The sequence below is a fragment of the Ornithorhynchus anatinus genome, chromosome 1, assembly GCF_004115215.2.
Source record: "Ornithorhynchus anatinus isolate Pmale09 chromosome 1, mOrnAna1.pri.v4, whole genome shotgun sequence".
Classification (NCBI taxonomy): domain Eukaryota; kingdom Metazoa; phylum Chordata; class Mammalia; order Monotremata; family Ornithorhynchidae; genus Ornithorhynchus; species Ornithorhynchus anatinus.
Window position 1 is genome coordinate 102,091,135 of NC_041728.1, and position 11,265 is coordinate 102,102,399.

Consider the following 11,265-nt stretch of genomic DNA (forward strand, 5'->3'; position numbering starts at 1 on the left):
GGAAATATATACAGTTGAGCGGACGAGTACAGTGCTGTGGGGATGGGAAGGGAGAGGTGGAGGAGCAGAGGGAAAAGGGGAAAAAGAGGGTTTAGCTGCGGAGAGGTAAAAGGGGGGTGGCAGAGGGAGTAGAGGGAGAAGAGGAGCTCATTCTGGGAAGGCCTCTTGGAGGAGGTGAGTTTTAAGTAGGGTTTTGAAGAGGGGAAGAGAATCAGTTTGGCGGAGGTGAGGAGGGAGGGCGTTCCGGGACCGCGGGAGGACGTGGCCCGGGGGTCGACAGCGGGATAGGCGAGACCGAGGGACGGTGAGGAGGTGGGCGGCAGAGGAGCGGAGCGTGCGGGGTGGGCGGTAGAAAGAGAGAAGGGAGGAGAGGTAGGAAGGGGCAAGGTGATGTAGAGCCTTGAAGCCTAGAGTGAAGAGTGAAGAGACTTGCCCAAGGTCACACAGCAGACATGTGGCAGAGCACGGATAAGAACCCACTCTCTCTGACTCCTGGGCCCGTGCTCTTTCCACTAGACCACACTGCTGGACACAGTCCATATCCCATGTGGGGAATCACAGGCTTGATTCCCATTTTACAGATGAGATAACTGAGGCACAGAGAAGTAAATGAGCTGCCCAAGGTCACATAGCGTATATGTAGCAGAACCTGGGTCAGAACGCAGGTCATCTGACTCCCAGACCTGTGCTCTTTCCACCTCCTTACAGTTGTTAACATTCTGTCCACAACACTTAGATCCCATGGCCTACAGAGCATAGTTAGCTATGGGATTAGTCGGGATTTAGCGAAGTCTAACTTGGACCCCATATTTTCAACCATTTCCTTGACTTTTGAAATCTTCCCCCCACCTAAAGTTTACTAGCTGCTCCTGCTGGCTGAACCTTGCCCTAGACTGGACCATCCCTGGGGACTTAGGATCCCAGTTCCTACAGATTCAAACAAAATGAGGTCTTCCCAGGCAGGGAAGGAAGCAGAGTCATGTGCCTACTCTCTGTCCATTGAGAGGATTTTGGGGAGCACGGAACCCCTCCGTACTGTTGTCCTGCCGCTTATATTGTAGGTGACAATAGGATCCTAGCCTGTGGCATCTTAAGCTTGTTGTTGGGGCCGAACGTCAGAGTAAATGAAGTTATTTTTATAATAGATTTTATTGAAGTGGATAAACCTTAGCAAGTTAATGCATCTCAATTCTTGGATATTCCACTTTGTGAAATACAGGGTCAGGTATTGCTTGTACTATTTAATGTACAATGGCTTCCCGCTCAAAGGAGGATTGCACTATCCCTGGTCCCCTAATGGATTCCATTTTTCTGTTTCTAATGAAGAAGCACCAATGGGATCCTTAAGCATTTAAAATACTTAAAGGGGCGCCTGGCAGAGCCCGAGGTGATGGAGAGCAAGGAACTCAGTGGAAAGTCTCTACTCCCTGCTGGCTATGGTTTTGTCGATTTTTGAATCTGCACAGGATCCTGCACGGGAGTCCAGGACTTCCAGTGTTCCATTATACCAGGGACCCTCTGCATTTCCTTTTCCATTTACACTTGAGATTTCCTCATCAAATATGAACATCCAGAGAAATATTTTAGTCATATCGTGGGATTTGTTTGTCATGTGGTTTTAGCGACTGAATTCAGTTTCTGTATTTATGATTTAAACTCTGCACTCTTTATTAAAGCCATCGTAGGTCAGGCACGTGACTCCCTTATTTCGTGTTGCCGTAATTTTTTTTAACCTATTTCACCTAATTATTTCTTCAGGTATTTTAATGAAGGAACAGTGCTGGCTCATTATGCAGATGTCCTGGGGCTTTTGCTTAGGTTGAGGCAGTTGTGTTGTCACCCTCATCTTTTTACAAACACGTCTTCCAGTGCTCCATCAGGTAAGTGGATACCTCCTGCGTTATTTTTCATTCTGTTTTTAGACCCCACACAGAGCCTGGTAACTTTGGGGTTTTGTGATCTTTGGCTCCGTTCGCGTTTCACTTCACTTTCCCTCAGATCTGAGGAGAGAGATCAGTTTTGAAAGTAATATGAAAGAGTGCTGTCAGTTTTGTTTAATGGAATGATTGATGGATTCTTGCTGTTTCTCCAATTTCCAGATTTAAACCCTGGTTCCCAGTCTGTGTCAGAGTGAAAGCCAACTCTGTCTAAAGTGAAGAGTGCCCTTGTTTAAGGGCACGTGCTCCTTTCAGCTTCACCGGAGCAACCTTATTAGTGAATTCCATGGTGTCCAGAACATTATCTGAGCATCGTGGGCACTTACAGAGACCTAAGAGACAGGCCCTTAAAGCTCTCTGCTTTATAAAAGAGACAGTGAAAAAACCCGTGAGGAATTTAAGACTATCAATAAAAATCATTACCCCATAACCCACTCTGGGGATCCTAGAGCGGGCTTCTTCTCAGAAAGTCATTTTACCTTATGAGTTTCGTTTTCTGTACGTGTCTGTAGGCAATGATACACCAGAAGAACTGCGCAAGAAGTTGATAAATAAGATGAAGTTGGTACTGAGTTCTGGCTCAGATGAAGAATGTGCAATTTGCTTGGATTCTCTAAACATCCCAGTGATAACACATTGTGCACATGTATTTTGTAAACCGTGTATTTGTCAAGTAATTCAGAATGAGCAGGTTAGTTATTTTGCTCTTATAAATCATTCTTGATAGAAAAGTGGAGCTTAGTGATAGTGTGAAGGCAGAATAATAATAATAATAATAGTTGTGGTATTTGTTAATAATAATAATGTTGGTATATGTTAAGCACTTACTATGTGCAGAGCACTGTTCTAAGCGCTGGTGTAGAATCAGGGTAATCAGGTTGTCCCATGTGAGGCTCACATTTAATCCCCATTTTACAGATGAGGGAACTGAGGCACAGAGAAGTTAAGTGACTTGCCCACAGTCACACAGCTGACAAGTGGCAGAGCTGGAATTCAAACCCATGACCTCTAACTCCCAAGCCCGTGCATGTTCCACTGAGCCACGCTGCTGTGTGCCAGGCACTGTACTATGCGCTGTGGTAGATTCAAGCTAGTTAGGTTGGAGTCCCTGTCCCACAGTGGGGCTCACAATCTTAATTCCCATTTTCAGATGAGGTAACAGGGGCACAGAGAAGTGCGGTGACTTGCTCAAGGCCACACAGCAGCCAAGTGGCGTGCTGGGTTTAGAATCCAGGTCCTTCTGATTCCTAGGCCTGTGTGCTATCTACTAGGCCACGCTGCTTCTGTCCTCGTTTCTGAAAGGTTAAGCCTGTTCTGAGCCTTCTCTTTCCTGATGCACTGTGTTAGAGAGTGACTAGAATGCAATTAAAAACATCAACCATTCAATAACGTAACCGTAACAGTAGTTTAATTTGCGGGGACAGCACTCTCTATTCTAAAAGGAGAAATGGGAAAAGTCAGGGGGAAAGGAAGAGGGTTATTAGTAAGATTATTTTTGGGAAGTGATCTGTTTTTCTAAACTCAGTCTTGTTCCTCCCCTCTGAAGGGCATATTTATTATTGAAGGGATCCTCTTATGTGCTAGTACTATTGAATTTTAATTTTGAATGTATTACAAGCCTCTCTCACTAACGGATTTTTAGCTTAAGCATCTCCCTTCCCCTCCCGGTAGTCTATTTAGATGGAGATGAATAGAGTGATTAAAACCCATTTCATTGTAGCACAGATAATGATAGATGTCTAATCTGGTAGCACAAAGTGCCTTTTGGCTGAATAGTAACTGAAAATTAGGTGCTTACATAATTAAAAATCATAATATCCTTTATAATTGGTACATACATATTGGTACTTGGTCATGTGACTTTTATTGGGTGTTACTGCTATTTAATATATTTTTATCATTTTAGCCACTTTTTCAGACCTAGAGAATGGAAGCATAGTGGCTTAGTGGAAAGAGCACGGGCTTGGGAGTCAGAGGTAATGGGATCTATTCCCGGCTCCACCGCTTGTCAGCTGTGTGACCTTGGGCAGGTTACTTAACTTCTCTGTGCCTCAGTTACCTCATCTGTAAAATGGGGATGAAGAACTGTGAGCCCTACATGGGACAACCTGATTACCTTGTATCTTTCCCAGCACTTAGAACGGTGCTTGGCACATAGTAAGCGCTTAACAAATACCAACGGTATTATTATTATTATTAATAATGCACTCTGTTATTTCCTGTGGGAGCCAAACTTAGTAGTGTTCTTCCATTTAACACTCTGTTCAGAAATCAGTTAAGAATCCTGACAGGTGTAGAACTGCACATTAAAGTATACTTTTGTTCAGATGTTAAAGGAAGAACATCTGGGAGTTGTTGAAAGAAACTAATCTGAACTAACTGCTCAAATAGGCCAAAGCCACTGTTTCCGAGTAGCTCCGCTTACCAGTTTTTCACATGTTGAGTACAGCCTTGCGTATAAGTTCAGAAAATCTCTAGGTTCATAAATATTTTATCAAACCAGAAAATTTGCATTGCCTTCTCCCTCGTTTACCGGTGTGAGCCCATCTTTCTGTCCTGCCCATTTCGTCCTGCTGTCAAGAGAACGACAGAAAAAATCCAGCTTGAACACGTGCAGAGTTCTCTACTAGACACAGAGCCTCATGCAAATTCATCAGAAATGTGCTAGGGAACTGTCATTATTACAGAAGTAAGAGGCACATCATTGATGAGCAGATTTTCTTGAAATTCAAGTGTATGAAAATGATTAATCTTTGTCCATTTTGCACCCCTAAAATCTGAAAAAAGGTAAAATGGAAATGGCCTCCCTGCACCTAGCAGATGATGCTCTCCTTGCTGTACCTGGGACTCACCGTTCTCTTTGGCCTGATGGAGAGTGCGTACTCGAGTTGTTTTAGTGTGCCCCTCTAGGCCCTTCTGGTTGCTGCTGGGGCACTCAGCATACATGCATCTCTCTGGTTCTCATCAGCATTTCCTCAACAGAGCAGGAAAGCTCTGCTTCCCCCACCTCCTGGGGCGAGGGAGAACAACCCCACTGACTTACCAATGCCCAGTCTCCTTCTCTATAAAACAACTGGGCTCATTCATTCGTTTGTTCAGTCATATTTATTGAGTGCTTACTGTATGCAGAACACTGTACTAATCGCTTGGGAGAGGACAGTACAGCAAGAAACAGTCACATTCCCTGCCCGCAACGGGCTTACGGTCTAGAGTGGGGGAGACAGACATCAATACAAATAAATAAAATCATAGGTACGTACATAAGTGCTGGGAGGCTGGGATGGGGAAGAGCAAAGGGAGCAAGTCGGGTGACCCAGAAGTGGGGGGGAGATGAGGAAAAATGGGGCTTAATCTGGAAAGGCCTTTTGGAGATGTACGTTCAGGACGGCTTTGAAGTTGGGAAGAGTAATTGTTTGTTGGATTTGAGGAGAGAAGGGTGTTCCTGGCCAGAAGCTTAGCCCGTCAGTCTGTGCTATTAATTGAGAGCTTGCTGTATGCAGAACTCTCTACCTAGCACCTGTGAAAGTACAGTAGATTTGGTGGACACCCACTCTGCCCGCAAGGAGTTAACAGTCTAGGTATTTCTACGAAGGAACTGGCCAGCTACTTCAGCTTTTCTCAACAGTGCTGCTTATATGAAGTTGTAGCAAGAAACACTCCCGTATGTTGAGTACGCTAGAATGTCAGTTATCCGGATTTAACAGACTGGCGTTCATTTGGGTTTTGGAAATTTGGGTAATTGAACAAAATAGGCTGCACATGCCTATTCTGGCAGGTGTGAAAAGCCCCACCCTCTTGCTTTTCTTAAAAGCCTGGGGTGCTGGATTAAGCTGCAGTAGTGGGGTTAACTTCTGAGTAAGCAATTCCCCGTACGCTTCTGCTGGATTCTTATACCTAGTCGATTGGAATCACTAATATCTGGTCAACTAGCATTCCACTAGTCTGACTCTATATTTAACTTATATTTATTTTGGATTTCCTTCCTCCCTAAGTTTTGAAGAGTTATTCCAAAATCCTGATTTTGGAAAATAATGAAGAGGAGTGAGGTCCTTCTCTGCCCTAAGAATACAGTTAATAGTTTTAGATATATAGCATCATCGTCAGTGTGGTTGAGTGTCTACTCTGCGTGTGTAGTTGATGCCTGTCTACTTGTTTTGTTTTGTTGTCTATCTCCCCCTTCTAGACTGTGAGCCTGTTGTGGGTAGGGAATGTGACTGTTTCTTGCTGTATTGTACTTTCCAAGCACTTGGTACAGTGCTCTGCACACAGTAAGTGCTTGGTACAGTGCTCTGCACACAGTAAGTACTATTGAAAGAATGAATGCAGAACACTTGTACAAAACACTTGGAAACATATAGTCGAAATACAATACATGGGCCCCAAAAAGCTCATGATCCAATGGGCTACCAAGTGATTTCATCCAAAAAGAAATAGGGCTCTGGAGAGTTAGGAATTTTAATGAAGGTTGACCTAGCGTGGTTACAGTACAATTGTTCATGTCCCTGATGCTTACATCCATTATGTGGGAATGGTAAATGTGGGAAGAGATGGTGAGAAATTTTGCAGGCTGGGAAAATGTTTGTGAGACTGAAGTCTTTTCTTTGAATGACCATGTGAGGTAATCTATCAATCTGTACAATAAGAATGGTTATCACTTATTTCTAGAAGGAAAACATACTACCAAAATTTAGTTCTAATAAAAGGAAGGGGCTGTGTCATCTTATTTATGTTCACTTTTATTTTACAGCCAAATGCCAAATGCCCCCTCTGCAGAAATGATTTGCGGGCTGAAAATTTGGTAGAATGTCCCCCAGAGGAGTTAGAGCCTGGTGCCGAGAAAAAAACTGATCAGGAGTGGATATCCAGTTCAAAGGTAAATGAAGGTCTAATACTTCAAATTTGGGAATGGGTTAGCCTTGGCTTTTTCTGGCTTTTGCACTGTGGACCCCTCAAAAATAGAAATTTAGAGGTCAGTAATTCTGGGATTTGTTTTTCTCACAGGACCTAGAATCATTTTATCCATATAAAATACGTCCTATTTTAAAAGCAAAAACAATCATCTTAAGGAAAGCTGGTTGTACTGTAAATAGAATTTTTACAATTATTTAGAGGATTCAAGAATGAAATTGATGGGTTATTTTATTTTTTTTTAGATAAATGCTCTAATGCATTCTTTGATTGACTTAAGAAAGAAAAATCCTCAGACCAAAAGTTTAATCGTCTCACAGTTCACAACGTTCCTGTCTCTAATAGAAAAACCACTGAAGTAAGTTGAACAATATTTAATCCTCTTAAGTACATGAAAACAATGTTATGTACATTTGGAAGCATATAAACTAGCATGTCTTTTATTTTTCATGTTTCCTTGGTTAAGTAAATTGTTCCTGTCTGGTTTTTTTTAGAGAGAACTTCACACCGATACTATCACTTTTAATCAAAACAAATAGCTTTAAATAATGAATTTATTGCGGTTCAGGATTTCCAATCAATCATTGGTATTTATTGAGCGGTGACTGTGTTCACAGTCATTGAGAAGCAGTTTGGCCTAGTGGAACTAGCACAGGCCTGGGAGTACTGGCTGGGTGACCTTGGTCAAGTCACTTAACTTCTTTGTGCCTCAGTTGCATCATCTGTAAAATGGAGAGGCAGTGCCTGTTCTCCCTCTTACTTAGACAGTGAACCCGTGTGGAACCTGATGCTTGTGTACCCCAGCGCTTAGTACAGTACCTCGTCTGTTCATTTGGTTATATTTACTGAGCACTTACTGGGTGCAAAGCACTGTACTGAGGCATATAAGTAAGCTCTTAACAAATACCACAATTATTATTATTTCCATTATTATTGTTACCACTATGCACTTGGGAGAGTACAGTGCAATAGAATTGGTAAGCATGCTCCCTGCTCTCAAGGAGCTTACAATCTAGGGCCGGAGGGAGTGACATTAAAATAAATTCCAAATTACAGATAGGGGAAACAACAGAATAGAAGGATATATACATAAGTGCCGTGGGGGTTGGGGGAGGGTGAGTATCAAAATACTGAAAGAATACAGACTGAAGTACATAGAATAGTGGAAACCAATGAGAGGGTAGTCAAGGAAGGCTTCTTGGAGGAGATACGATTTTAGTTGAGCTTTAAAGATGGGAGAGACCGGTGGATGTAGAATGGGAGGGGGTTAAAGGAAAGATGTCGGCTGGGGTCAGTGGTGAGAGAAACAAAGTACAGTGAGTAGGTTGGCATTAGAAGAGCAAAGTGTGTGGGTTGGATTTTAGCGGGAGATTAACAAAGATAGGCAGGGAAGAGCCGATTACACGCTTAAAGTCAATGGTGAGGCGTCGCTTTGGATGTGAAAATGATTGGCCCGCCATTGGATGTTTTCGAGGAGTATGTAGCTCCTCGACAGTTGGATGTACTAGTGCTTATTGTAACTGTCTTTCTCTCTTCCTTTTAGAGAATCAGGATTTGTGTTCACTCGTTTGGATGGATCCATGCCCCAGAAGAAAAGAGTTGAGTCAATTCAGTGTTTCCAAAGCACAGAAGCAGGATCGCCGACTATAATGCTGCTGTCCCTGAAAGCCGGAGGCGTCGGTTTGAATCTCAGTGCCGCGTCACGAGTCTTTTTAATGGATCCGGTAAGTAGACTCTGCTGTGGCTGGACTGTCCCAGAGGGCTTTAAATTCCCTCTGCAGAGAGAGAGAAAGAGTGAGTTGGGGGAGGGTTGGATTTATTTAACGCCTACCTGGGACTGCCCAAAGCCCAGCTCTGCAGCACAATATGAGGGGAGGGAGACTATTTCTCCCTCTCTGTTCGCTTTGCAGAAATACCCTTAGCCCCTCTGCACGTTTTCCCCAGAGTCTCTTCCCGTTCATCTATTTCACGAGCAAGGGGACACTGGGGCTGTATGCCTGAAGCTGTGTAATGGGAAGCTCACCTTCACCCTGAGCAGGATTTATCCTGATCAGTTCTATTTTTTTGTGCCCCAAGAGCTGCAGAGGGGAGAGATGAGGACACCAGGAAGTTGTACTGGAGTTTTACAGTCGGCCAGATATCTGTGTGTAAGCCAAGCCCCCAAGATGCAGTCATATAAAGAAAGATACAGTAGCAAATCCAGAAGACCACAGGTTAAAAAAGAAAAAGCAAACTTTTTTTTTGTTTTGTTCAAGTGAGACCTTGAAAGGGGCCAAGGAAGGGAGGAAATGAAAGAGAAAGTAGTAGTAGAAAAATGGGAAGATAATAAGAATGAAAGAAAGCAGGGAAACAGAAATGAAGAGAGGAACCACGGATCACTCTAGCAGCTGCTCCCAGTTGCCCTCTGGACTCTCCTTGTAAGGCCTGGATAGCAGAGCAGACAGCCTGACCAGAAAGAGACCGGGTTCCACCCCTCTCATTTTGTTAAGGGGGCTAGCTCTTTTCCCTTCTTTTTTCCCTCCTGGAACTTTCTGGCAAAGACTGCCGGTGATGACCGCAGGTAGATAAATAGGTGGAGGGTATTGCCTATTGCAGTGTGGTTTCCAGACCTAAAGAGGCCTTCCAAGTGAATAAAAGAAAGAAACAATGCGTGCAAAATAAAGAGTTGGTAGGTCCCTTGGAAATGTAAGTTCCCGTAATGTAGTTCCTCTGTGACTTCTCAGACTATGGTAGGTATCGTGCACGTGTCAGAGTGGCAATAAATAGTTCGAGTCTGTCCAAGCTGAAATAATGAAAGGGCATTCAGGGAGGACAACATCTGTTTTTGCCAGGCTTGGAATCCCGCTGCTGAGGACCAGTGCTTTGACCGATGCCATAGGTTGGGTCAGAAGCAAGAAGTTGTCATCACCAAGGTGAGTTAAACCGTCCGCTGGGTCTCGGAGTTTAATGCCTCTTTTAAGAGGTTTAAGTTCAAGGCAGAACACCTACAGCTTTCCTAGGGGTGCAGCAACTAGTAATTATAACTGGATGGCTAAGTGGAAAGAACACGGGCTTGGGAGTCAGAGGTCTTGGGTTCTAATGCTGACTCCGCTGCTTGTCAGCTGTGTGACTTTGGGCAAGTCACCTCTGTGCCTTAGTTCCCTCATCTGTAAAATGGGGATGAAGACTGAGCGCCCCACATGGGACAGCCTGATCCCCATGTATCCCCCCTCAGCGCTTAGAACAGTGCTTTGCACATATTAAGTGCTTAACAAATACCATCATTATTAGTAATATTATTATTATGACTCTACTGATAATGCTATTTCAAGTAGTGCTGGATTATGTGATCATTGTCTTGTCAGTCCTTCTTTAGCATTATGAAATGAAGCTCGTTGCAGCTATTTCAAATTCACTGAAAAGTTGTAATAATAGTTCTTCTTAATACTGGAAAGTACTTTTTAAATCATGAAATTTTGTTCTCTTGGAGATGCTCATGAGGCGCACACTCAATCTCCATTTTACAGATGAGGTAAGTGAGGCACAGAGAAGTTAAGTGACTTGCCCAAGGTGTCACAGCACACACATGCAGAGCCGGGATTAGAGCCCCCGACCTTTGAGCACTAGCCATGCTCATTACAACTATTTACTGCAAGTTTACTTTTCAACTGTTAAACATATGCCCAGATTGCTTAAGTATCATTTTAACTTCCAGCAGTTTCAGGAAACCAGAATTTTAAGTCCCTAAAATCAAAGGGAGTGGAAAATGAAGTAACAGAGACAAAATGAGTTTGTTTCAGCACACGCACTTTTGAATCATCTTTCCCCACCATCTTTCCCATTGAAAAAGCTGGATTACACGAGGCTTTGTAGGAATATCAACAATTAGGCGTAGTAGGAATGTCTATAATAAGAGTAAAATTCCTCAAATAAGTGTTTTTCTTTATGCAGCATGGCTTAGTGGAAAGAGCCCGGGCTTGGGAGTCAGAGGTCGTGGGTTCAAATCCCGGCTCTGCCATTTGTCAGCTGTGTGACTGTGGGCAAGTCACTTAACTTCTCTGTGCCTCAGTTCCCTCATCTGTAAAATGGGGATTAAGACTGAGCCTCATGTGGGACAACCTGATTACCCTGTATCTACCCCAGCGCTTAGAACAGTGCTCTGCACATAGTAAGCGCTTAACAAATATAAACATTATTATTATTATCATATCCTATTAAATCTTCTGATTGCATTGCTAATTTGGAGAACAAAGTGAAATTTTAGGTTTTTGGCTACTTGCTTGCTGTTTTTATTTGCGGTGGAGGGGGGCGTCCTATCTCGGGTGTGAGCGTGGCGTAGAAGACAGTCTCTTTCCCACTGGGCACCCACTAAGATAGTGGGGTCCTTATTCATGGAGGCAGCGTGTTCTGGGGGAAGGCTGCTCAGATATCAAGGGAGGCA

At 43.4% G+C, this 11,265-nt stretch overlaps 1 protein-coding gene across 2 annotated transcripts in view; it reads left to right on the plus strand.

The window, feature by feature from the left end:
• The window catches only part of HLTF (helicase like transcription factor), a 56,265-nt gene that overhangs the window by 42,156 nt on the left and 2,844 nt on the right, over nt 1-11,265 (plus strand). For both annotated transcript variants that reach the window (XM_029060669.1, XM_029060677.2), the window contains exons 19-24: nt 1,759-1,880; nt 2,450-2,628; nt 6,685-6,810; nt 7,091-7,203; nt 8,389-8,569; nt 9,677-9,757. In XM_029060669.1, the coding sequence (XP_028916502.1) occupies nt 1,759-1,880; nt 2,450-2,628; nt 6,685-6,810; nt 7,091-7,203; nt 8,389-8,569; nt 9,677-9,757 (802 nt within the window). The remainder of the gene's footprint in view (nt 1-1,758; nt 1,881-2,449; nt 2,629-6,684; nt 6,811-7,090; nt 7,204-8,388; nt 8,570-9,676; nt 9,758-11,265) is intronic.